This window comes from Tiliqua scincoides, chromosome 2 (assembly GCF_035046505.1).
Source record: "Tiliqua scincoides isolate rTilSci1 chromosome 2, rTilSci1.hap2, whole genome shotgun sequence".
NCBI lineage: Eukaryota > Metazoa > Chordata > Lepidosauria > Squamata > Scincidae > Tiliqua > Tiliqua scincoides.
The window spans coordinates 230,528,266-230,555,997 of record NC_089822.1 but is presented as its reverse complement, the minus strand read 5'-3'; the positions used below and the strand labels follow the sequence as shown (position 1 = coordinate 230,555,997).

The following is a 27,732-nucleotide window of genomic DNA, read 5'->3' as shown; positions in this document are numbered from 1 at the left end:
TCTTTGCTCACAACAGGAGAGGAAACTGAATGCTTTCCACATGAGCTGCCTCCAACGCATTCTCGGGATCACCTGGCAGGACAAAGTTCCTAACAACACAGTCCTGGAACGTGCTGGAATCCCTAGCATGTATGCACTGCTGAAACAGAGACGCCTGCGTTGGCTCTGTCATGTCGTGAGAATGGATGATGGCCGGATCCCAAAGGATCTCCTCTGGAGAACTCATGCAAGGAAAGCCCCCTACAGGTAGACCACAGCTGTGATACAAGGACATCTGCAAGAAGGATCTGAAGGCCTTAGGAGTGGACCTCAACAGGCGGGAAACCCTGGCCTCTGAGCAGCCCGCTTGGAGGCAGGCTGTGCAGCATGGCCTTTCCCAGTTTGAAGAGGCACTTGGCCACCAGTCTGAGGCTAAGAGGCAAAGAAGGAAGGCCCACAGCCAGGGAGACAGACCAGGGACAGACTGCACTTGCTCTCGGTGTGGAAGGGATTGTCACTCCCGGATTGGCCTTTTCAGCCACACTAGACGCTGTGCCAGAACCACCATTCAGAGCGTGATACCGTAGTCTCTTGAAACTGAAGGTTGCCAACTCAACACAGAGTAGCCTGTTAAAAGTACAGACGTCCCCAGATGCAGCCACATCCCATGGGAGCATCAAGTCTATAAGTTATTGAAATAAATGGGGACCCACCTGAAGTGGGCTCGTGACCCAGTTTGAGAAACACTCATTTTCCCCTTGGTGGTTCTCAAACTGTCCATAAAAGTCCTTCCCTGACCTCTTTGAGAACAACCCCCGGTTTCTTCCTCTGACTGGCAGGTGTCTTGGCCATTCCTGTGGAGCCCCCTTCTCTGCCTCCCTCTTCTCCGGGCTGCAGCCTCCTGCAGCTGAAGCCAGAGTTCGTTGGGCGCCCCCTGCTGGCGCCGCCCCTCCCTCGCGCCGCAGGGCTCCCAGCGGCGGAGAGCGAGAGCGCGTGCGCCCAGATGGAGAGAGCCACCTCAGCCTTTCCCTCCGCAAGCCCCGCACCCTCCTGTCACAGGCGGAGCATTCCATAGGCTGGCGTCATTCTCAGCGATAGCCAATGAGGGGGAAGCCGGGCGCGGTCTCCGCTCTAACGTGTTGCGCAAGGCGGCGCGGGCAGCCTCCTGCCCGCCCCCGAGAGGAGCTCGTCAGTGCTCTGAGCCGGGAGGCGTGGCCGGGAGGACGGCGGCCGAAGGAGCCGAAGGCGGAAGCGAGAGCGCTCGCGCCCCTTCCCCGCCCCCAGTGAGACAGGCAGGCAGGCAGGCAGGCAGGCGGCCTTGAAGTATGCGCGTGGAAGTGCTGCGCGGCGGCGGTGGCGGCGCTGAGGGCTGCGACTCCCCCGACCATGCAATGGCGGGCGCTGGTGCTGGCGCTACTGGCCCTGCGGCTGGCCGGGCACGCGCTGCTGTGGCTGGCGGGGCCTAGCCTCGGCCTCTACCAGCAGCGCCTGCGGGCCTTCGCCTCCCCCGCCGCCTGCGGCTCGTCGCCGTCCTCGCGCTGCCTCCAGGTGGGCCCGCACTGGGCCTCTTTCCTGGGCAGGGCCTGGGGCGGCGGTGGCGGCGGCTTCTCCTCGGGGCGGGCGGCAGCGGTCCCCGGCGGCGACGAGTACGAGCAGCGCTACAGCCGGGCCTTTCCGCCGCACCTCCGCAGCCAGCTGCGCGACGCCGCCCGCAGCATGTTCGTCTTCGGCTACGACAACTACATGGCGCACGCCTTCCCCCAGGACGAGCTCAACCCCATCCACTGCCGCGGCCGCGGCCCCGACAGAGCCGACCCGTGAGTGGCGCCCGGCGGGGGCCTGGGGGCGCAGCTTCTCCGGCCTCCTCCCAAGGGGGGTGACGCCCTGGGCTGAGACCCGGTCTGGGGTCTGGCTTATGGGGGGCTCAAAGCTTCTCTCTGGTCCCCTCACAGTGGGGGGCGGGAGGGAGGGTGAGGACGCCCTGGTCTACCAGGCTCCCCAGTGCAGCTCCAGTGTCTAGGCAGATGGGGGGCCTCAAAGCTGCTTTTGGGCCGCTTCACAGAGAGGGAGGAGGGGCAACGCAGGTGGGGAGGGGAGAAGTGGGGCCAGGGAGCAGGTGACTAGGCATTGTAGCTGCCAAAGAGGACAAGGCATCCCCAAATCATCATCTATGTGCCACTCTCAAACAAAAAGTTCACAAAATGTAGGACATTCTATGAAAAATGTAGGACAGGACCCAAGAAAGGCTAAAGCTGCTCATGTATCAGTTAATTTAAACACTATATTTGTATTCAGTTTAAAACTGTATTATATGTAACTTACTGCATGTACTTTATTATTTACAAGAGGGCTGTGTGCAGTCTGCTGACAGGGAAAAGGAGGACATTTAAGTTTTTTCCCAGGGCATGAGGCTGAAAAAAGTGGACATGTCCTGGGAAAAGAGGACACCTGATCATCCTGTGAGGGAAAGGAGTGACAGCTGGAAAAGTCTCTCAGATCTACTGGGCTCCCCAATGCAGAGCTCAGGTCTGCCTTGCTGCTTGGCATTTGTAGCCAGGTACAGGAATACAGCCTCATGTGCAGGCAGCGATTCTGGGTGAGACTGGAAAATGTCAAATCCCAGAAAGTTATAAGAGCTTCTATAGCTCAAGGGGTTGAGTGCTGGCCTGCGGAGCTGGGGGTTGGTGGTTTGAATCCCTATAGGGGCAGATAAATTTTTAGGGCACCAGGACGCAGGTTGTGCCTTTTGTCTTGTGTGCTCCCTAGGGCAGGGGTCAGCAACCTTAAACACTCAAAGAGCCATTTGGACCCATTTTCCAGAGGAAAAAATACTTCGGGAGCCACAAAACCCTTTTGACACCTAAAATGAAGATAACACTGCATATATAGTTTGTTTGTTTTTTACCTTTATGCTCTTATAGGTCCCATTTTTATAAAGTAGCCCCCTCTTGTAGCTTTTAGTTAGTTTTATCATACATTCTTGTCCTGTGTTTTCAGACACCTGGTCCTCTATGGTGTTTTGCCTGATTCCAAGGCCATTCTCTGCCTGGAGAATTATGCCCACTTTAAGCAAATTAGCTCCCCTTCTTTCCCCCAACAAATGACCCTGGTTCTGCCCTGCAGTCCTGCTGGACCCCACCTCCAGGGTAGCTCCCCTGTTCAACCTGCAGAGGTCCTCTCTCCTGCCAGCAGCCTCCCACCACTACAGCAGACCCTGGATCGTCAGCAGGTCTTGGGCACAGCAGCCGCACTTCAAACTCCAGTGTCTCTAGCAGTCCCTTAGTCAGTCAGAGTATCCAGGGCAGAGTCCAAAGTCAATAAGCCAAGTCACAGTCCAAGGTCAGATTCCAAAGTCAGTCAGAGTATCCAAGTCAAAGTACAAAGTCAATAAGCCAGGTCAGATTCCAAAGTCAACCTGCACTTACAACCCACAAACCCTTCCTGCCTCAGGTGCTCTTATATCCCTGAGAGCCCTATTGCCTTCAAGTGGCTGCAGCTGTGCAGCACACTCTGCTGGATGCCCAGGCTTACCCTTAAAGGGGCCACTGCTGACACCACATCTACCTCCTCACCAGATCTTCCTCGATTCCAATACAAGTGGGGGGGGGGAGCAGATCTCTATACAGACCAGTGCAAAAACAGGGAGAAGGTGGGGGGGGAGGGAAGATCTCTATATAGATATCACAGCAAGACCATTGCAAAACCCCTTGCACACAGAACCAACAGATGGAAGTTGGGGGGGGGCAGATCTCCATACATACCAGTGCAAAAACAGGGGGAAAGGTAAGTCAGCCCCAGTAGAGTCAACGGGACTCACTCCCAGGGGAGTATATATACACTGCATATATAGTTTGCGCTCTCCTCTTATAGGTCACAGTTATATAATACACTTCCCTCTTCTAGGTCCCACTAAAAATCAGGTCCAGACCCACAGTTGGAGAACAACTGTTTTAGATTGTGCACAGGTGAACTGCTTGTGAAGGATACTGTCATTCTTTACTGTCATTTCTGTACTTCTGTAAATGCTTTTCCACACAATACTACCTCTGAACAAGACCACTTAGTACTACTTAACACTGTACACAAAGGTGCTCCTGAACAAACAAGCTAAGAGTTCAAAACTGCATAAAATAAAAGGCATACTAACAGTGATTACTTCCCAACAATGAAATATGCTTTGATGCTACATATACAGTATGTTACACATACAGTATACAAACATATACAGAATACCATCTGGTGCAGGGGTCTCCAAAACCCTTTCAAGTTTCCAAGTGAAGGAAATGGAGCAGTGAGTGAGTGACGGGGGAATGCTGAGTGGGCAGCTTGAAGGCTGTAATCCTGGGCACCCGTTCCTGGGAGCAAGCACAATGGGACTTACTTCTGAGGAGACACACACAGGATTGTGCTCTGAGCTTTGGAGGAGGACAAAGCAGCTGCACTCAATTGCTTGCTTTTGCCGTGATCATGGGGGGAAACAAGTGAAGGAAATGGGGCAGTGAGAGGGTGAGTGAGTGACGGGGAATGCTGACTGGGGAGCTTGAAGGCTGTAATCCTGGGCACCCGTTCCTGGGAGCAAGCACAATGGGACTTACTTTTGAGGAGACACGCACAGGAGGACTGAGCAGCTGCACTCAATTGCTTGCTTTTGCGCTGCAGCTCGGGCAGGAGGGAACGGGCGGTGGGGGCTCTTTGGGCAGGAGCTGCTCCGCCAGCCCGTTCATGCCCTCTCCTATGGGGCACAGCCGCAGGATGCGTGGGAGCTGCGCTAGTGTGCTCAGGCTGGTGAGGGGCAGGTGTGTTGCGGGAGGGGTGAGCCCCTCCCTCCCACGGGTTGGCCCCGCACGGAGCCGCAGCAGAAGGCTGAAAGAGCCGCTTGTGGCTCCAGAATGGCAGGTTGCGGACCCCAGCCCTAGGGCATTTGGTGGGCCACTGTGAGATACAGGAAGCTGGACAAGATGGGCCTTTGGCCTGATCCAGCAGGGCTCTTCTTATGTTCTTAAAGTTTCTGGGCCCCCTCTGGCTCCTGGGCACTGGTACAAATTATGTCCTGCACACCGGACCCTGGATGCCATCTGCAGTCCTGTCTCAGATGCACCACCTATGGGCAGCCCTTTCCTCATCTCCCATTTTACTCTGGGATGTGTGTGTGAGTGTGTGAGAGCATACTCAGTATGAGGTGCTGTGATCTTCATGGCTGTTTTCCTTCAGGGGAGGCCTCTGGCATCAAAAGCAAGTGAGTTGGGAGGGGAGAATAGGGGAAGCTGGGGAAGACTCTGGGGAATTATAACTTGTTCGGATTAAAGGAAGAAGGATGAGTATATTGGCGTTTGGGAACCACAGCCCTAAACCTTCCCTAACTGTGAGCTGTGGCTCCCTGGGGAGCTGTGGAATCCTCACAAAAAACTTGCTACCCTATACAATGTATAGGAATGTAGCCCTAACAAGGAGCCATGGTCAGTGGGCCCCGTAGGTTGAGAGGTGCCACCAGTCAAAAAAGTTTGGGAACTACTGGATTAGGGTGCTCTTTTAAAACAGTGTGGCTCACATGGTGGGAGCATCTTGTGACTGATTGACCTGTGGAGTTAAGCCTAAGGAGTGCAATATTGAGATAAAATCAGACCGAAACAGCTGTCCCTACTGTGTCTCAGTTGCTACTACTGGCATGTTTTCCACTCTTCGGTTACCATCATGCATGATAATTGTAAGAATTGGGCAGCGGTTCAAGGAGCTGAGGTTAGTTATATTGTCTAGTGCAGAAACTCTAATTGCCTGAGTGAAGAGCAATAGGAATTCATTTTGGAGTCTGCCTGGATGGAGAAGCAGTTGGGAAAGCAGGACTGAAGATCGGAAGTGGATTTCAAGATGTTAGAAGCTGCGTGTAAAGTGTTGGTAGGTCTAGGAAGGAGCTGGCAGCAGAGGTGTGGTTCCTAAGGCAAATTATCACTTGAGAGAACTAAACTGAACATGCACTGTAGTTATATGTTCTCTTTCAAAGTACAAAGTGTTTGGAGTGTGACAGCTGCTGGTGTCATGCTCTGTTGGAGTCTCCTAGTTTCTGCTTTGTTCTGTAGTTTAGAAGAGACTGACCCAGATGCGTTTTTGCATTTCGCATGTTTGCAGTCTTCAAGAACCTTTCAGTGTTTTGCATAAGTGTTGCTTCATTCCTCCAGGGAGGGGTCTTACAGCAATCTCTGGAGTGGCACCCTCAAGCTTTGGTTGCGCTTTCGAAGCTACTAATAGATTTTCTGTGTGCTTCTGCTGCTATGCTAATATTATTTCCTTTAGTGGGTATTCTTGGCGAAGAACTGCTACAGGTTAAAATATGTGAAATAATATCCTATTAGGCTGTGCACACAAAATAACAAAGTGAGTAGCATTTAGGGTTATTTACAAATTTATATACTGTCTTTTTCAAGGCAACAAAACCTGGCGGTTTACATAATAAAATGTACATAATAAAATCAGTTATTAAAAGCATAGTAATAGAAATAAACACTAAAGACAGCAAAATACGAAAATCAATAGTAAAAGCTCCAGCAGACCCCCCCCCCCACCGATCAAATTCTCTCCTCTCCTCATCACTAAAAGCCATTTGAAATGAAAGTATCCACACTGATTGTAATTCACTCAGGAGGGAATTCCTTATTGGGGGGGGCATCATCATGGAGCTCTTCCTCTCACCTATGTTTCTCTTGTCTGGCCTACTTCAGGGGCACAGAAGGACACTTTCTGAAGATCTTGGGGGATGAGTAGGCCTATGTGGGAGGGCCTTCAGATACTCTGGTCCCAAGCCGTTATTAGATAAACAAATTCCTGGGAGCATACCACTTTCTTTATGCTTTCTTGAGCAAGTTGACTTAGTTTTTAAGCTCATACAGTTTCTTGTGCACACATTAATTAAAATTGACTTGGAAAGCTGAGAAATGTCAGTTATAGAGAAGGCACATACAACAGTGGTAACCTACATGACTTGCATGCAAAAGGTTCCATGGTCAGTAACCAGACTGGAAAAAGCTATTGCTTGAGAGCTTGATGAACTGCTGGAAGTTGGAGTAGATGATATTGTGCTTAAAGGGATTATTTCAGTGCTATTTTTATTGTGAGGCAGCCTTGTCCAATTATTTTTCACTTTGCAACTAGAGGTGATCTGCTGGTGACCTAGAAAGTGGCTGTTAAAGAGCCTGAATTTTGTTAAATCTATCAGAAGCATTTGTCTTAAGAACTAGTTTTCACAGAGGTTTGGTGAAATCCTAGGGTATGTTATTTTGTCTGGTTTATAGATTCTAAAATAAAAACAATGTAAACCATACAAGCACCTTCTGGATGTGAAGGCTTGGACAGCAAAGATACAACTTCTATATCAAATTTAGTTTAGTCTGTTTTAACAGATACATTTTCATTAAGCTTGGAAAGCACACATTGAGCTTCATTTCTGGGTAGTTCTAGGCTGTGGCTACTTTAAACAAGAGAGTCTTATGGTACCTTTTATTTTGGCATTTAGTTGTCAACGAAATTGTTAGACTTTAATATTCCACAAGACTATTGTGTTTGTTTCAACAGATTAACATTGTCTACACCTACACCTATTACTGTTTATGAGAGGGGTCTTCTGTGTGGCAATGTTTATGCATCCATATGGGTGGGGGAATCAGAATTTTTCAAATTCAAATAAGTATTTTTAAACTACTGTTGCATTCCCCCTGGAACAATCATTCTGTGCCAGCAATTTAAGCCTAACATTTGGTTTTGGGTAAAATTGCATTATGCAATGTGGATGCAACTTGCATTGTCCCTGCAGATTTAGTTGTTACTAGTACAGCTACTTCCAGGCAGATGCACTAATGAGAAATTTCTGGTTGTATACGTAGAAAGTGTTTCTGGATTAATCTTGTCATCAATGTAAAACGTTGTCTTGCCCCTGCCGTTTTTTCATAGAGCTTTAGGTCCAGAAGTAAGCCTTGGGTTCCTGTAGGAATTGATTTTTTCCTATGGTGCCTTTCCTTCTTAAAATTAACTTCTGTTAATGTTCTCTTCTGTTAGATTTATTGTAGCCCTATGAATTCAGCATAAATAGCTTTAGAAAAAACTCTATCTCTGCAAGTATTGGATGTCTGACCTCTTGAATAAATCTTGTTAACTTTGAGTAACTTTGTGTTTTATGTCTCAGGGACTGAAATCCTCAGTTTGCTATTTTTATAAATACAGCTGTTTATATGAATTGGCCAAAATTGCCCTGAATTCTTCATCATGTCATTCTAAGTGACAGCCAAAAATACTCATTGCATCAAACAAAAAATTGAGGCTTGTGTTGGATCATTCTGTATAATGGCTGTAGTACGCTTATAGTTATTATTGCTTCAGATAATCCACTTTCCTTCAAAACAGCTTCTATCTTACTTGCCTACTTGCTTTCAACTGCTGTTTCTCAGTTGTTTTTGTAACTTAACTAACATTTAATTTTGTATTAAGAATAGTTATATACTGCTTTAGAAAATGATGCAAATATTCTACTTACTATAAAATATTAGACCAAACTAGATGTGCTCTTAGATGTGGGCCAGTTTTGGAGTGGGGGATGAAAAACTTTTTGATTTTTAAAAATTATTATAATAGTGTGCAGAATCCTGGCAAAACCTGGCTAGACTGAGGCAAGGGGTGGGGGCTGTAGTATTCTACTTTTGCTAAAGGTTTGATTCCAGTAGTGTCCCATGTAGGCTGTTCTTAGCTGTGGGGTAAGCTAACATTAAAAAGCAGTGGTGGTTGGGTTTTTTTAACTAAGAAAGCACTCACTTGCCATGGTCCCAAATCAGCCTATGTTATACATTTAGGCCAGTGGTTCCAAAACTGTGGGTTTGTGGCCCGTCAGTGGGCCCTGACCCAATTTTTGGTGGGTCATGAAACAGATGATTAGATTAGATTAGATTATGTGCATCAAGTTTAAACGGTCTGCTACTTGGGGGGGGGGGATTACTATGGCCAAATAACCTTTGTAGCCACTGAGACTTGGGTGTTGGTAAAGCTTTTTTTCAGCTGGGTCCCAATGCTAAAGAGTTTGGGAACCATTGATTTAGGCACACATCAATTTTGGCATAGTTGACAGAGAGTACTAAGAATGTTGAGATTGGGATTAATGGAAAGGGTGTGTTAATAGGAAAGAGCATATCTAGGAAAAACTAACTTTTTCTTGATGGATAGTTCCCACTTCCAAGGAAACCAGCTAATTCCTAGTCAGAACAGTGGCTTGTCCCTTCAGTAATTGGAATTGCTGCAGGAAAACAGTATGTAAAGCTCTGGCTAGGGTGCCTAATATGCATACATTTTGAAAGAAGAAAAAATAAATTATTTTACAACTAGTGTTTAAGGATGGTAGTTAGTAGGATGAGGAATTGATTCTAGGTATGTGTTCTAAACAGTAGTGAGTAATAACAGCAGTGAGGAAAATGTTGCATGAATGTCTTTGTATTTGTTTCCAGCAGCTTCATGAGGAGAAACACTTTGTCCTTGTTTAAAAATATAGAATGTAAAGGATGAATACTGCTGAAGATGTCCCAGTGACTTATGGGACCCAACTAGAATTTTAACTTGGATCTCCCACCTCTTAAGTCCAATACATCAGCATTCTGTATTGACTGTAGTACAGCTTCTAGACACTTGTTTCATTTTAATGTTTCATTTCATTCCTGTGTTACCAGATCTTTCTCTGGATGTGTGTAATCCAGAGTGTGTAATGTGTGTAAAATGTGTAATCCTTCTTTAGATAACTTGCACCCTGTTTCTAAAACAAGTTTCTGACTTTGGTCCAAAGATATACGTGTAGGATTTCTGCCTCTGTAGGAGAGAAATTGCATGCAGCTGAACTAGAAATATGTTTAGAATATAGTCTGATGTATTTGGAGATTATATTAATACTATTTTGAAGATAAGTGTATTTAGCAGGGAATAAGGCTTGCAATCCTATCCGTACTTACTTAGGAGTAAAACCCATTGACTATAATGGCACTTATTACTGAGTAGACATGCAGAAGATTGGGCTACACTGTTTACATAATTAAAAACCCAGTTTGATAGAACTAACATCTAACCAAATTTATTTCAGTTCAAATCTGAATATCAATGATGTCCTTGGAAACTACTCGCTTACTCTGATTGATGCATTGGATACCCTGGCAGTGAGTTCAAATTATGTTTTTTTAATTACTGGCAGAAGGAGTAGAAACCTTAAATATCAGAAGTATTTCAAAGGAGGATAAATTGTGAGCAAGTTATATTTTTTTAAAAACCTCATAGATCACAAGTGAAGTAATACAGGAAATTGTCCTTTTCCTACTTCGTCTTTGTTAACTGAAGTATGTTGGGCAGAAGTCCACATAAATGGTCAAAAGTAGCAACCATAAATCTCATTTCTTGTCTCTGCTTTTCTCTGGATGCTCAGTGTAAAGCAAGGGAGCTTGTAGGGTTGTCATACTTTGTGCTGAGTGGGAGAAATAGGTCTTGTCTTTCCCACACCTACTTTAGTATGTGCAGAGAACTTAGTGGTAGAAGATCTGTTTCAGTTTATGCCTCACTTTGAACATAATTGGACTAGGTAAGAGAGGTTGTGTGTGTGTGTGCCTGCGCATGTGCGTGCGCCAGCACCATGAGATGGGGGTTGAGTTGAGCTGGTGGCAATCTCAAATAATGGCTGGCTATCAAGGCTTGCCAAAAGCTTGTGCAGCCTGCCTCTGTATTATATGCATCAGGGCTGCTTCAGTAATCCGTGAGTAGAGGGACTTGAAAATTGTGTTTTACTCATAAGTAAACCCATTGTGTTTAGTAAGACAGGATGTAATTGTCTCTTACTCACCAGAAACAAACACCTCTAGTTATGTAGGAATAAAAAGCTGTGGGTTTGGGAACCTGTTCAGTTGTTTAAATAGGTAAATAAAATGACAATTTTGTTCTTAAGGCGGTTTAGCTAAGTAAGGGGATTTATTTTTTGAGTAGAATTATTCTGGCAAGAAAGCATGACTCCTTATTCTTCAAATGTGTCTTATTCTGCTCCAGTTCTTGAATGTGATACATGTTTCTTGCTACAGTAGGCTTGTATATCCTTCTCTTTTCAGTGGAATCTGGCCCCCCCCCCCCCCCCACAATTTCACAGTTTTCTTTTGTGTTAATAGTAGTTGTGTTCAGAGTCTGTTTCTCTCACGTCAGAGCCACAGATCTTTTTTTATGGTAGCTTGAGTGAATTATTCATTTTCATTCCTGGAAACTCTTAACTTGCAAGCTTCTATAGGCCATGGTTTTGTTATAGAATCTTCCATGTTAGATTATTGTGTTCAAATTGCAGTGTTAGATTCTTTGAGTTCTTCGATTCAATTTCACAATGTTACTACTAGATTTTTGGAATGTATGGAAATAGAAATGAATTTCTAAAATAGCTGAATAACTGATGCATTTGGTTTCACATGCTACAGTTTAAAAATAGCTTTAGTATAAAACTTGGCTATTTGATATCTTACTCATTTTATTTCTTGAAGGTAATGGGAAACTCTTCAGAGTTCCGGAAAGCAGTGAGATTAGTAATAGATACTGTGTCCTTTGATACGGATTCGACTGTCCAAGTCTTTGAGGCAACAATTAGGTACGTTGTACTTGGAATTTCTAAGTTCAATCCTCACCTTTTCCAGGTATGATAGGGAAAGATCCTTCCTAAAACCTCCGAGAAGCTGCTGCTGATTATGGGACTGATGTGTTTGAATGATAAATCATCCAGTACACGTATAGATTTCTGATACATTATTGTGTTATCTACAGTTTAAATATATTTAATTAGAAATAAACTAGAAATATTTTTGCATAATTATATATTTGATTTGCATCTTACAGCTGACAGCATTTGCCAATATTTTGGGTTAGGCCTCCTTGTATGAGAAATACTCGAGCAAGGGTTTTTCAGCACTATTTTCTAGTGAGCATCTGCTAAAAAGAAAAACAATAGGTTGGTAGGTTAAATAGCTCACTGTACTACTACCTCATGCCTCAGTTGAAATGGACAAACTGGCTTGGAAGGATCAGCATAACTAGCCCTTTCCCAAGATTCAAAGAGCCTATTTGGACTCTGTAAGCTTGTTAGAGGTTTTAGAGCCATTTGAGTTCAGTCCAGTACTGTACTTTGAAATGGTCAGCTTTAGCATCCTTGGCAGTTTCTGTTGAGTGCTAGATCATCAATGCAGATGTCCTTGCCCCAAGTATACTAGCATCTGACCCTTCCAAAGCAGATGGCTGAATAAGCACGTATATGTGTTTTTATATTGGGCACCTGCCATTGTGAGAACCAGTGTTGGATCTTCTGGAGTGATTGCTTAAAGCTCATATATAAGGCATACTTGAGTTAAACCATTGTAATATCAGTACTTACAAACTTTGCAGGTAAGTGGTGTGCTCAGCATTCCCTACTCTGAGTTGGTAAACAAAACTGTGATGCGAAACAAATCCTTGTTTGTACACTTTATAGTCTTCCCACGTGAGCAGACCTTTGCTTTAAATGACAGTAATCCTGCAAATGTAATATCACCTTTAAAATCCTCTTTCTTCTTATAGGGTTTTGGGAAGTTTGCTTTCGGCCCACATCATAATTACTGATGCTAATCAGCCTTTTGGTGATATGACTATTAAGGGCTATGATGATGAGCTCTTGCATATGGCACATGACCTGGCAGTGAGGCTGTTACCTGCTTTTGAAAATACCAAAACTGGGATTCCTTATCCTCGGGTAGGTATACCATGATGATCAATTTTCATGTAAGCTGCTATTATAACCACTTTTCTGTGGCACTACAACTGTCATGTCTGCTATCTTAAATGTTTCATTTAGATATGGGAATTGGTTTGAATAATAGTTTGAGAACTGGAAAACACTCTTTGGTTTGTAGCCCATAGAGGGAATAGTGTCAGACTATAAGCATTCAGTTATTCATACTGACCCTGTTTCCTTATGGCAAAAATCAATTGTGGCAACTGAAAACAAGTCCACTGTCATTTGGCTGAATCTTCCCCCCAAAGCAGCTTCCAAATGTTGGATCTCTGACTTTGTTCATTGGACTGCTTCATGAGGAGCATTTTCCAACGTCTGACAGTCTGAAATAACCCCCTGTTGGTTAGGTATTTACGTGCCTTATGTAAATCTAGATACTCCTTTAAGAGTGCTTCCCTGTGGAATATGATGCAAGTCCAAGACAGAGCACTGATGAAACACATGAGTCATTTTTTTATATTTTCACGTTCAATTATTGACTATAAAGGCGATTGAAATATGACTTTGGGCATGGCCTAGAGTAGGAGTGTTAGTGTGTTTCTCAGGAGACCCACAAGTAAAACTTCTTGTCTTTGCAGGTAAATTTAAGAACAGGAGTTCCTTCTGGTAGCAATAATGAGACTTGCACTGCTGGAGCTGGCTCTCTATTGGTGGAATTTGGAATTCTTAGCCGGCTTCTTGGGGATTCTACTTTTGAATGGGTTGCCAGGCGAGCTGTGAAAGCACTCTGGAGTCTGAGGAGCAATGACACTGGATTATTAGGTGCTTTATTTGCTCTTGGATGTCTTGCATACATTAAGAATAGGCTGTGTGTAGTGCTTTCTTATAGTCTGATCTGTACACTTGCATAAACTGTGATGTTGGAGAGAGATCAGCTGTCATAGCAGCAGAAATTTCCTGACTCTATGGCCTTGTGATCTTTTTACCCTAATGCCAGTGATCTGTGCTCATATTAATAATACACATGTCTTCTTATGGAGATATATCTAAATAAAAGGCAGTATTAATGATCTTACATAAACTTCTTTGTATGGCTGGTGTTGTACAGCTGGAAGAGGTTCACCACACATTTTATAAATCAATACAGGACTTTGGTTTGATCTCCTGCTATATTCCTTTAGTATGGGTAGAAAAAAACAGTTTACTGGGTTCAGACTAATGACAATGTATATTACAATGTGTATTAAATTAGCATTATACTTTGTCCTTGGGCATTGTCACTTAAGTAACATTGTCAGTTAATATATGTATCTGACCTTAGGTATCTTTGTTCCTGTGTGTCTTTCACAGGCAATGTTGTAAATATTCAAACTGGCCACTGGGTTGGAAAGCAGAGTGGCTTGGGAGCAGGGTTAGACTCCTTCTATGAATATCTTTTGAAATCTTATATACTTTTTGGAGAAAAAGAAGATCTGGAGATGTTCAATGATGCTTATCGGAGTATTCAGAACCACTTAAGGCGAGGGTATGTGATGTGAGTGGTGTTGGTTTTTGGCTTTAAGTTGTGTTTATACCTGACTTAGATGGAATTGATTCTTGTATTATATCAGTTTCCTTTAAACAATTGCCTGTGTTCCTCTGACTCTGTTATATGAATATACCCAAACTTACTGTTTTGCTACCACAGATTGAATTGAGGGATAAAAAGTTAACACCCTTTTACTGTGGCTTCCTCTCTTGGTTGATACTGGAACACTCACAGTTACAGCACTTTTTATACCTTCCACAAACCTTTGACCCATTTTGTTGCTCTTAGTGTAATGCTTACTTTAACTACTCTTCTTGTTGAGGGCTTAAAATTGTACTTTCCTTCAAGTTGTCTTAGTTGATCTACATGGAAGAGATATTTTAAATTGCTATTAGGGCATATTCAGGAGTGTTATTTGTGAGAGCAAACTGTGGTCTAGGAACTACAGCTGTGTTTGGTACAAATGCGTTTCCTAGTAGCTACCTTGGATGCCTCCTCTCACATTCAGAATATATATGTTGTACATGCTTCTAAATCAAATGTTTGTCATTCTTTTTTAGGAGGGAAGCCTGCAATGAAGGTGAAGGGGACCCACCTCTCTATGTGAATGTAAATATGTTCAGTGGGCAGTTGATGAACACCTGGATTGATTCACTTCAGGCATTTTTTCCTGGACTTCAGGTATTTTCAGTATGATGGGAAGAGCATGGAAAACTTTACAGTACAAATACATATATTTTATTTGAAGCATCCCAAATACAGGCTCTGTTGGTCCTTTGTGGGGAAAAACTTGCATCTGGCAATGAAGGCCCTGCATGCCCAACTCTAAATCTTGGCCTGCACTGTCCCTGATGGAACACTTGAGCCTAAATTCATCATTGACATGTGCATGCACATGTCAGTAGCACAAGCCATCCCCATTATCAGGATAATCATTTTGGGGTGTGGATAGGCAGTAAGGTCAAGGCTGCCTGCTCTTGGAACATCAGTACTATTCTGGGCAGCTACTCAGCATTTGAAATGTATAGGAGTATTGTGGTGCTGGTGGTAGCAGCAGAGGATAATCCCTAAGGAATTTGTTGGAGAAGAAGAGTCAGATGCAGAGTTTTTTAGGTTCAATCTGCAATAGTGCAATATTTCATCACTGTCTTTCTCCTTTGTATCCCCCTCAGAAGTTATAGAGCAATTTAGCTGCTACTTGCATATTTGACAGAATTGCCTCACCTGTATTTCTGAGAGTTCTTTGCTGTAAAATTGGCTCAATATTTAGGTGTTTGGGGCTAATTTTGGAGTAGAGCCACGTGAAGATAAAGGTTGGCTTACCTGCTATGTATCTGCTCAGAAAGAATATATTAGTTTCTCTGTTGGTTTGTGAGACCTAGTTTGATGTGGTGTCTCCAAATTCACTGTGTACCTGAACTTCTACAATGCCATTCCTTGGACTGGGGTAGGTGCTATATGGCTTGCAATTATTGAACTGATGAAGTGGATGCTGCTACAGTTTCTGGTATTAATAAAGGAAACTCGGTACTTACTTGATCACAAATACGCTGTCCTTCAACTCATTTGGTTTCACAGTTGTTGCTTTTCTCCAGGTTTTAAAAGGTGATGTAGAAGATGCCATTTGCCTCCATGCATTTTATTATGCCATATGGAAACGATATGGAGCTCTTCCAGAAAGGTACAACTGGCAGTTACAGGCACCTGATGTCCTCTTTTATCCTCTAAGGCCAGAGTTAGTAGAATCTACATATCTTCTTTATCAGGTATTTATCATTCTTTATTATTTATCAGCTCTTTGTATTGTAGTGCATGAACATACTATGCTACACATGGGAAAGAAAAGCAAAGAAAATTTAACAGGACTGAGTTGCAGGACTGAGTAATGAGAAGTTATTGAGTTTTATTTGACAATATTGAGGATGGGGGGAAGGATTGACCCTAATTATTTTGTGGAACTGTTTGCCTTAGGTTGAGGTGAAGGTGTTCTTGCTACAAGATGTGGTGATGGCACCTGGCCTAAATGCCTTGTAAAGGAAATTGGACAGATTTCTGGAGGAAAAGTCCATCACAGGTTAAAAGCCATGATGGGGTATGTGCAACCTCCTTTTAAAAGTAGGCTACCTCAGAAGGCCAGATGCAAGGGAGTAGCACCAGGATGCAGGTCTCTTGTTGTCTTATCTGCTCTTGGAGACATCTAGTGGGCCGCTCTGAGATACAGGAAGCTAGATGGGCCTTTGCCCTGATCCAGCGGGTTAAGATCCATGCTGGGTTAAGAAATATGTTTGTTTTTCTGTTCTAACTCTCCTAACCCTTATTAATAGTTACTTAATTCAGATTTATTTCCTTTCTTTAGGCCACCAAGAATCCTTTTTATCTTCATGTGGGAATGGACATTCTTCAGAGTCTGGAGAAGTATACAAAAGCAAAGTTAGTTTCCTGCTCCTTTGTTTATATTGCCATTACTGTTAGGATGTAGAGACATTTGATTACTAGCAAAGTTTTTTTTTTGCATTTACCTATGTTTGCATTATGTCTCAAACACTTTAAAATTTGTTTAAAAGATTATTTAAATTTTGAAGACTATTCCATTGAATAGGTATCTGAACAACTTTCATTTGTGGGTGTATATCAGGAATATTGCTTGGATCTCAAATAACCATGTACTTACCTTCTTCAATCAGTAACTACCACCACCTCCACCCCCATGCTGCATTGCAAATGGCAATGGTGTGGTTGGGTTGAGAAAGTGGTATTTCAAAGGCAAAAAATGTTCTTGGACCATTCCCAAGATTTTAAGTATGGATAATGTATCTCTTGATTTGTGTTTTTGATCTTGAGAGAACTTAATATGCTTTCATTTTTTATTCTATATCATTTGTACTTGTTAGGTATGGGACACTAGGTGGTTAGCCTATGCAGCTTTGTACTGAAAATCTGCATTGTTTGCAAGCACTTAACAGGCAGTGCAGAGCTGCACTTGCATTGATAACTGGGAACAGTCATAACATCCAAAATAATACAGGTAGTCCCCGACTTACAGATGCCTTGACTTACAGATTGCTGCTTTGGCACTTTCACACTGGTGCAGTCCTGCTGGCATTATACTTTTGCACAGATTGAACTGAGCTAGCAAGAGTTGGCTGGGTGGCTGTGTTGGTGCTTTTGTGCAGTCAATAGAGCTTTGTGCTTTTGCACAAGTGCAATAGTGCTGTTCCAACTTTGGGACAGATGTTGGGAATGGGGGCAGAATCTAAGTTGTGGACTGCCTGTAGTAGGTCGTATTAAATAAGACACACAAAAAACTAGCTTACCTTCTTACACTTGGAGGTGATGCAGGCTAAACCTGGAATGAGAAATTAGCATTTCATTGTTTAATTAGGCAAATTTGTATTTCAGATGTGGCTATGCTACTCTGCACCATGTCATAGAGAAGTCCAAAGAAGATAGGATGGAAAGCTTTTTTCTCAGTGAGACATGTAAATACTTGTACCTGGTAGGTATTGCATTTACTTTCCTCAGTGGTCTGTTTGGGAACTTTTTACTTTAAGTGGATTTGCTCACTAAAGCTATAACTAGTAACAAGTAGCTGAATTAGTTATGCTATAGCTTGATTCTTTGTAATGTATGTACATATACTGGCAGTGTGAAATACTTGTGGCATAGGTCTGCTAGTAAGTACACTTGCGTATGTTGGGAGTGTTTCTGTGGTCTTTTGCTGCAGTGTCATCTTAAACAACTGTGCTGAGGGAGGATTGCTGCAGAATATATAGTACATAAAATATAGTACATCCAGCTTGAAACATTGAGCATTTATACAGTCTTTCTTACTTCAGTTATTTGATGAAGAAAATCCAGTACACAAATCGGGCAATAGATACATGTTTACTACAGAAGGACATATAGTTTCTCTGGATAAGCGTCTTCGGGTCTCGTTATGGCAAGATACCTTTCCTGAAGAGCAGAAGAAAACTGAAAAGCTGAAGCCTAATGATTTCAGAGCAGCCAACTCCACTTCTAATGTAAGTATGAACTGTGCCTCTTATTGTCAAAATGGGTGGCAAGCTTTTGCTATGAAGCTTAAAGTATATTGTAACTTGTCATTTATATTTTGCTATTTTTGGGGGCAGGGGGAGATGAGAAAATTAGGAGACAAATTTTAGGTACTGGTCTGCAGTGGCTGAGAAAACATTTCTCATGAGTAAGTGTCTGGAGCAAACTTAAAGGCTCAGGCAACCTGATGCCCTGTGACCTTAGTTCAGGAGGTTTTATGTGTGTAACAGTCTTAAAGTGCAATCCAACCCCCCTAGCCAGTGTAAGTCTCTTGTGCCAGCTCCTGAGTGTCATGAGCATGCCATAAAGCATGTTTCCAGCTACTTGGGAGCAGGCTAGCGCTGGCCTAGCAGTGCCAGAAGAGTTGGTGCCAGGCTGGCATGGGGCTGGAGAGGGTGGCGAGAGAGAGTGTTGCAGGTGGGGAGGGGTGTTTTTGGGTGGGGTAAGGTGGCCCAGGAGGCAGATCAGACCTGGGAGTGGGTGGGAATGACTGCAGCAGTGCAGACTGAATCCTAACTGTCCCCAGCCCAACTAGTGTTATATGGGCCACTGGCATTTGTGCCTGCAAAATCGTGGGTGCAGATCTGAGTAACCCATAGGGCTGGCTGGCGTGCAACACAGGATATGGGGGATAAAATCCCCTTTCTCTGAGTGGCACCCAAGCCTGCACTTACCTTGGGTGCACTTACTTACTTAGGAGGGTTAGGACAGACAAAAGAAAATATTTCTTTACTCAGCATGTGGTTGGTCTGTTAAACTCCTTGCCGCAGGATGTGGTGACAGCATCTGGCTTAGATGCCTTTAAAAGGGGATTGGACAAGTTTCTAGAGGACATATCCATTATGAGTTACAAGCCATGATGTGTATGTGCAACCTCCTGATTTTAGAAATGGGCTATGTCAACATGCCAATGCAAGGGAGGGCACCAAGATGCAGGTCTCTTGTTATCTGGTGTGCTCCCTGGGGCATTTGGTGGGCTGCTGTGAGATACAGGAAGCTGGACTAGATGGGCCTATGGCAGGACTTTTCAGACTGGGGTGTCGCGACACCCCAGCCTATGGGCCCTGGCCTCTGCCCCCTTAAGGGGCAGGGGCAGCCTGGAGCAGTGGCAGTGATCCCCAGGATTGCGCAGCTCAGGAGGCTGCAGGGGCTTGGGTGCACTTACCCAAGCCTCCTGCAGCCTCCCCAGAGTGCGGGGAGCCCGGTGCGAACCTTTGGCAGGGCTCCCCACAGCAGTGAAAGTGGAGCAATCGCGCTCCACTTCCGCTGCAGCCCCCTGAGCGGCACAATCCTGGGGATCCTGCTGCTGCCTTCCACCCGCCCCTGCTGCCTCCCCCCACCCCTGCAAGCACTTACAGTGGCTCAAACTCTCCTGGAGAGTTTGAAAACCACTGGCCTATGGCCTGATCCAGTGGGGCGTCTCTTATGTACTTATGTTCTTACCTTGTATTGGATTCAGCACAGGGTATTTGGCTTGCCTATTAAAGTGCAAGGTAGGATTGCGCTCTTAGGCTGCAGTCTACATTTACCTGTGAGCAAGCTGAATTGATCTCAGCTGGACTGACTCGCGCGTAGGCACACAGAGGAAGAACTTGAAAATCTTATTTGAAGTCTTAAACATAAATTTTGTAGAACAATGTGCGTAAGTTGTGAATAATATTCCATTGGGGTTTAACTTCCCTGTCCTTCTTATTTGATAACCTTACCTAGAGTGTTCTAGTAAATACCTGTCTAGCAGTGTGATAAGTTGTACTAACCACAAGCCAAGATGTGAAGCAAGGATTATATTTTATCCTGGTTTGCTAGCACACTGTGGTTAGAAAAAAAGGTCAACTGCTAGACTGGAAAGCACTGACAAATCATGGCTTGTGTTAAAACCAGGAATATAAACAGCAGATTTTCTCCCCTTGCATGATTAACACTCCCCACCCCATGCATTTTGTATGCAAGGGGAGAAAAATCCGCTGTTTACGTTCCTGGTTTAACACAAGTTTCTTAGGATTCTTATCGGAAGTCAGCCTGCCTTCTCCCCTAAATCTGTGTATTGGAATTTATTGATCCACGTGTCTTGGTGTCTCCAAAGTGGGTGGATACAAAGGCCCTGATGAGTCATTTTGTTCAGGGATGAGTTTCACCCCAGTAGTATTTGGGTGTGAATACTGCTCCCCACGAGAAGTAGCAGCATGTGACTTAGGCTCAATGACATACAAAATTATGCAGTAATCTGGTATCCAAGATGACTATTTTTATTAGTTTTGATTTGGGTAACCATGAAGATTGCCCATTCAAATGCAATGTGATCCATTTCACTTCCTGTTTTCTTTTGGTGGGGCAAAGAGTTTGCCCTGGAATATGCTACTTTTTTCCTGTGAAAGTCATCAGAATTCATTTTGGGTCTCCTAGCAAACAACCCAGAAGGCAACTTTGAATGACTTAAGATAAATGTGCTAAATTAGTGCATAAGTAAAAATCTAGAAGAAATGGCTTGCCATGGAGAAGACCCACAGAGAGCCTTCAACTGGAAATAGTAGTACTAAAATGTGTGTGTCTTAACTCAGATCAGGCTGGTTATATTTCTTGCAATATAAGTTTGAGTGTGGTTTAGAAATGGGTGGTTGTTGTCAAAGTGCATTCATGTCATCTTAAAAAAATACAGTAATTCATCCTGAGTATGTGTGCCTGTTCAGAATATCACTCATTTTATTTCCTTCTGTTTACAGTGCAACAGAGTACCAGATGAAAGGAGATACCTACTGCCTCTGAAGAGTATTTATATGAGACAGATTGATCAGATGGTTGGCCTGATCTGAGCAATTTGTGTGTGCGGAGTAATCCTAAAAAGCAAAAGACAGCTTCTCGTTGTGGAGCAGATGTTCCTCTTGAGCTACACATCTTGAAGCATTTGCTTAAGTAGCCACTCATTGTGATGAAGGATTTGACTTCATGTTAGAAAGAAGACCCCATGCTATAGAATGCAGTTGTCCTAAGTGAAATACAGGAAAATTTGGCAGATTCAGCATAATATCAGTTATGTTTCTCTGCTTGAAATTTCAGATTCATGTTGACAAAGTCTAGAACATTTGAGGTTACTATAAAAGCAAGTGGCTTGCTCTAGTACCGCTGGTTTCCCACCAGCCCTTATTTGTACTTAGTGAAAGAGTGTTTGAGAGGACTTGAGGTTTTAAATATTTCTAAACAATTGGGGTGAGGAAAAGAAAAGGGAACGTGCAATTTCTCTCAAGAAGTTTGCTTCTTCACTAGCAATAAATAATCCTAACTATTGCTCAGGTAGGAAAATATCCCTAGGTTCTTGTTTACTCAAAAAGTTGGGAATGGCATGATTGAAATGCAACTTTTTTTTATTTTTTTTATTTCCAAAAACAAATTGAAATAAGTTGCATTGACATGCAACTTATGGTAATACCAGTGGAGGTATTGCATCACTATGTTAGACTAACATGTAAGCTGATGTTGAAAACAGTGTTCTTAATTTGATTTGCACATTCAAGGGTAATACCAAGTTTACTAGTTTCTGAAACCAGTAACAAAAAAGGTGCCTTGTAGTAGTTGAAAATACATAAAGCCACTCACATCACGCTCACCTGAAGACCTTGCATTACTTATTGGAAGACAGATTCATGGCATTCTTCCATTTTATATTCTGTTTTGTGCCTCTTTGGAGATCTGCTTTAATACATAATCCAAGTATTTACATTCCTTGTAGTTCTGTTATGTAAGCTTCCTGAGCGAGTGCCTTCTTAGTTTGTCACTCAGAGAGCCAAGAGTTTTAGCTATTTCTTATTGAAAAGAAATACCTGTTTTTTAAGTTCATAATAATTTGCTGCTTGAATAATATAAGCGGTTAACATCCAAGTAGTATTTGAGGGTTGTGTATCTCTCTTGTTTACGCTTGCTGTAAATTGAGTATTTCCTGGTGACAGCAGTCCATTTTCTGGACAAATATTTTTATAGCAGAAGAGGTGTGAGGAGTTGACCCTTCAATTCCTATTTTAATTTTTGGGACAAAAATGCTCTCATCTTCTAAGGGTGACTATCTGGTGTATCACTGAGCACCTTGGGATGAAAGTAGCAAACTGACTGTAATCTGAGGCCTTATTTGTTTCCAATGAATAAATTCTCCTCTTCCACTCCTCCTCTAGTGGGCACTGAAAAGTATCTGCCTTGCTTCATTCAGACATTAAACACACTTAACACACCTTAAGATATTATGAATTTTTAAAAGTATCTTAAACCATGGTTATTAGCACTTTCTTGTCTCAGAAAAATCCAAACCTAAATACATAAGAATTTTTCTTGTTAAGGAGAGTACGGCAAAGCTTAGACCAAATTTCAAACTGCAGTATATAAATATCCATTTTCCTAAGTAATCAGTCAGTTTGTAAAACATGTTTTCCTTTCATAACACATTTCAAATAAACCACATACTTTTAGCACAGAAATAATTAGGGCTTAATCTCTCTGGCAAACAAATGACTCTCAGGGATTTAATGTAGACTCCTGTTTGCCTAGAAGCTTTTTTCATTCTACAGTCTCTTCCTTGTCTTATAGTGTTGCTATCTGAGGGGACAATTTTTGAGAGAGTTTAATAGAGCAGAATCCTCCCTAAACTAAAATCCTGTAAAAAACAAACAACTTTCTAGTTGAGACCATGTCTTAATTGCTTTTGTGTACTTGTCTTCATTTTTCCAATGTTTGATCTAATTGCTGATTTTTTTTAAACCAAGAATAATTCCAGAGTGTTATGTACCAAAGTTGTGAAGGGAATTCTAGTGATAAAAAGAGAATGGTTGTTGATAAGCAGTTCAGGGTAGGTGTATTTACTAATCTAGACAGGGTGAACACAATGCCAATAGCTACATGGTTAAAAAGAGTTCTCTTTAGGTGTAAAAGAAAAAAAGAGAATGGAACATTTCAGAGTAATGAGTTTTCTCTTGGCACCTTGATGTGAAGCACTTGGGCAGAGAGCTCCTTATATTCCTTAACCAGGTCTTAACTAGGCTAATGGGACTTTTTTGAACAGTAGAACTCTTGTGTATGCTCATGTCACTTGCAGCTGCTCTTGAAATTCCCTTCAGTTTCAAAAGAGTTTGACGTGGAGGGGGAGCATTTGCCCTGCCCAAAAGGTCTAAAGCTGTCTTGGGTTTGCAGAATTAGTTTCTCAGTTCTTTGGATCTCGGCCATTCACTTTATGTCTTCAATGTGAAGAGAAATGCAAGCCAAAACAATTGAGTCTATCACTGCTGTAATCATGTGAATGCATGCTGTCCCAAGGAGTGTGTGTATATGCATAATGGGTTTTGCTGGATTCTTCAACCTATCCATAGTAGCCCTTAGAGCTTCACTACTCCACTTGGCAAACTGTGCCTGCTAATATGTTGTAAGTCCAAATGGTGAGTTTAGTGTATTTCACCAAGTAAGATATTGGAGATGTTTGATTCTCAAGAGGTCAGGATCTGTTGATCAGTCAGGCTGCTAGAGTTCTGAATTCTTACATGGGCACTTGTAGAACAGGTGGACTTCCAGTAGAAATAGCATAGTCATCTTGTGACTTAAGCCAGCATTTTGACTTAAGGATGAATTAACTGAAATTGAAGGGGTTGTATCTTCCTTTATCGGTTGCTGTCTGAAGCTCTCCCTGTGGGTATGCTGTATCATTCAAAGGACACTTGACATATTAGCTTTGATAACTCCTGTTAACACAGCTTTGGTGCTATGAGGGGACTAGATTGCATCTAATTTTCAAGTTAAAAAGCCTATTGAACTTTATCTTCTGTGATGATACATTTGAAGTTTACCAGTCCTATTCTTTGTAAAATGTTACTCTGGTTAATGAAAAGCCACCAGTTCTATTACATAATTAGTGTTATGGCCAAGTCTGAAACATTGCTTGGATAACTTGCCAATCGATATGAGATGGTGTTTCTCACCATAATGTGCAATATATGTTTCCTACCTTAACATGGCATTGTTACAAAATGTATTTAATAGGGAAAGGAAGTTGAAGATTTATACAAAATCAGATATTCTGGGAAATGTAAAGATTAAAAATTTGTAGATTTTATGTATAATTTCTATTAAAATACTTTTTCTTACTCTTTGGTGTCTTGTCTCTTGAACTCTTATGGAGATGGCTGGATTCCCATGCAGGGGAGGAAACCTGGAATTCTGATACCAGTGGGATGTAGAGAAGAGCTTCCACAGAAAATCATAGTGATTGGGCAGGCTTATTTGGGAGAAGGTGTAACTGAGATGTCATGCCATGGCTAGTTTGATTTTTGAGAAACAACTGCAACTGAGTCACCACACTGCTGGTCAAAGGCACTTTTGGCCACTTGACTACCCATTCAGGCGCTTTTGTCCACATGACTACCATTCAGGGTCAATGCCAAATCCGGGCACAACCCCTGTCTCCAAGCTTTGAGGGCTACCCATTTCAAGAATTTCATACCTTGAATTTCATAACTTGAATTGGTCGTCCTAATTGGAAGCATCTCTGTCTCATTTGGATTAAACTTCAAACATCTATCAATGAACTTAATTGAAGACAGGTAATAAGACAGTTCAAATACTATGTATAAAGACAGTTCACAAAGTCAGGTATAAGCCATTTGCACCTCTGAATCGGCCTGGGACAAATGGAAGTTCTATGTAGTAGATGTGAACTCTTTCCACAAGAGGGCACTGTGGTTTCATTGAAACATTTCTCTTTAATTCATTTGGGGTAGCAGCATTGCAGGGTGGAAGTTCTAGTTTTCCTAATGCAAGTATTGGAATAGGGCTGCCCCCTTTCCTCATTTTTCAACTTTTCCCCCTCTCTTTGACAATGGAATGGCCTTCTGTGAGGCATGTGTGAATAGTGTCACACATTTTGTGGCACTTTTTGTGACATTCCTTTGGTGAGGAATGTGTGAATTACTTTGGAAAGATGGGTAAAATGTACAGAGTTCTTAAAGCTCTGACTATTTTGGCATGATCATTTTGGTTTTCTCAAGATACCTTGCTTCAAGAATTTATAAAAGAATTTCTTTCATGCAAATAGCTATCACCACTGGAGGAAAGACACTGAAAGGGTGTTGGACATTGCCTAGGTAACACAGATGAGTTTCTCTGTCCCCCCCCTTCCCTGGGAACAGAAGACATGGAGGCATCTCAAAACACTTTTCTCGACTTCTCTCCCAAATGACTTTTTCCCTTCAAAGCATTATGTCCCCCTCTCCCCCAAAGCACAAAAAAGCAGGAAAAAGACATTTGAAATAAACAATAGTTTGAAAATGCATTTTTAAACTGGCTTTTATGGACTTCTGTTCTTCTACTTGTTCTTTTGTTCTTTCACACCTTGAATTGGTAGTCCTAACTGGGAGCACCTCTGTCTCATTTGGATTAAACTTCAAACATCTAGTGTTGAACTGATGTCAGTTCCTGTCAATACATCACGGTAAAATCACCCACTACTGTTGTCAGAAGAGTTGGTGGAACGCGTGATCTTCTAGCCAAGAGATCTGTCTCTTCAGTGGAAGGAGTTCCCAATATATATTTTCTTAACTTTAGGAGTTTGATTCTGCAAGGCTAACCTTCAACTATGCGTGTGCATCCCCGCTCCCCCCACGTGGCCAGATGTCTTTTTCCAGGACGTGTCCTATTTTTTAGCTTTGTATCCTGGAAAAGAACTAAATGTCCTCCTTTTCCTTGTGGGCAGTGCATAGCCTTCTTGTAATTAATAAATTATATGTAATATAGGTTAAAATTTAATAAGTAATAGAGTGTTTAACCACATGAAATCAATACACAAGTGTTTTTAGCTTTTGTCATGCCCTACATTTTTCTTGGACATCCTATATTTGGGGTTCCTTGTTCTCTTGTGGTTATGTCTGGTCACCCTGCCCCCTCACATCCACAGTTACTCTCTGATAGTTAATATGGTAACTACCTTGTTACCATGCACATATGGCTTTCAGTAGCAGTAGCAGTAGCTGCACACCCAGCATCCCACACAGACTGAATTCAGGTGAGATAGGAAAATATCCCAGGAAATTTCTGGGTTTTTGGGTAATTCCTGGGCCCCCTTTTTGACCCTGGACCTGGGTACAAATTACCCCCTTCCCCCCATGGGCCCTGGCCAGGGGTGAAATCTCAAGGAAAGATCACAGCTGGTTCACAAGCCAAAGTGGTGTAAAGGCAGTCCTGGCTGCAGCTGCCACCCCTGGCTATTGAGTCCAAGAGCGCCTCCAAGCCATGTGTAACATTTTCAGGTCATTTTGAATCAACAAAAAGGTATCTGATGGCACACCAAAAGAGCTGCCACACCTGAACCTCAGCTAGAGGTGGATTTGCTTTGTGACATTAAGTTACACCATTCTTTTCACAAAACGCATTGGAGGACTGACTGCTTCTATATGAACCTGCCTAGCAGTGGCAATCATTGTTGGATGCCCTGCTTTCCAGTACTGGTGGAAGCTAGGAGGCTACTAGAGAGGTGGTTTTTTTGTGTTTTTTTTTGGTGGTCATACCCCCCTTTGCAGAATTTCCTCTCAAAGGAAAGCATTATTATCATTTAGATACCCTGCAAAATCTGTTACTGGGCTTCAGGTGGATAGATGTATTTGTGGGGATGGTTGGTTTGCTTCTGACAGCTTTTGGTGTTGTTAATGTGCAATGAGTCTTCTCTCTCCCCCCCCGCGCGTGCGTGCGTGCGACATATATCTATGCTTTTCTAAGATAATGGCCCAAATCCTACCCAACTTTCAAGTGGTGATACAGCTTGTTAGCCAAATTGTTAGACCCCCCCATCATTGCAATTCTATGCATGTCTACCCAGAAGTAGCCCCCATTGTATTCAGTGGGGCTTACTCCCAGGTAAGTGTGTTTAGGATTATAGCCTAAGGAGATTACAGCCCAATCCTAACCTGCCTTGGAGCAGGCAGGCTGGCTGGCTTGCGCTGCATCCAGAGTAGGGCTGGGCTTGGTTGCAGCGCAATTCAGTGTAAGGGGAATACGTTCCCCTTACCCTGTGCTGCATGGCAGCTGCCTGTATGGGGCTACTTGGGTCTGTGCCACCTATTGAGGGGCTTGGCTAATTCTATGCTGGGGATAATTAGAAAAGGCATTGAGAATAAGATTATATTATAATGCCGTTGTACAAATCGATGGTAAGGCCACACCTGGAATATTGTGTCCAATTCTGGTCGCCACATCTCAAAAGATTGTGGAAATGGAAAAGGTGCAGAAGAGAGCAAAAATTATCACTGGGCTGGGACACCTCCCTTATGAAGAAAGGCTACAGTGTTTGGGGCTTTTCAGTGTAGAAAAGGTGCCTGACATGACTGAAGCATACAAAATTATGCAGGGGATGGATAGAATGGATAGAGAAAGCTCTTTTTCCACCAGAACCAGGAGACATCCACTAAAGCTGAGT

General features: G+C 42.9%; 1 protein-coding gene across 1 annotated transcript; it reads left to right on the top strand.

Moving 5' to 3' along the window:
• The first annotated feature begins 1,231 nt into the window (after positions 1 to 1,231).
• EDEM1 (ER degradation enhancing alpha-mannosidase like protein 1) lies at positions 1,232 to 24,412 on the top strand. The gene is made up of 12 exons (XM_066617462.1): positions 1,232 to 1,796; positions 10,079 to 10,151; positions 11,502 to 11,605; positions 12,565 to 12,736; positions 13,357 to 13,540; positions 14,069 to 14,243; positions 14,807 to 14,927; positions 15,842 to 16,012; positions 16,603 to 16,676; positions 17,646 to 17,742; positions 18,083 to 18,268; positions 21,020 to 24,412. The coding sequence occupies exons 1-12, from the start codon at positions 1,366 to 1,368 to the stop codon at positions 21,107 to 21,109; spliced, it is 1,878 nt and encodes a 625-aa protein (XP_066473559.1). The 5' UTR covers positions 1,232 to 1,365; the 3' UTR covers positions 21,110 to 24,412.
• Positions 24,413 to 27,732: the final 3,320 nt, after the last annotated feature.

What these genes read in the sequence shown, in the direction of transcription:
- EDEM1 (XM_066617462.1), top strand. Translation starts at nt 1,366, where the DNA reads ATGCAATGGCGGGCGCTGGTGCTGGCGCTACTGGCCCTGCGGCTGGCC. An exon ending in GGCCCCGACAGAGCCGACCC is followed by an intron (nt 1,797 to 10,078) that starts GTGAGTGGCGCC and finishes AATTTATTTCAG; the next exon opens with TTCAAATCTGAATATCAATG. An exon ending in CAGCCAACTCCACTTCTAAT is followed by an intron (nt 18,269 to 21,019) that starts GTAAGTATGAAC and finishes TTCTGTTTACAG; the next exon opens with TGCAACAGAGTACCAGATGA.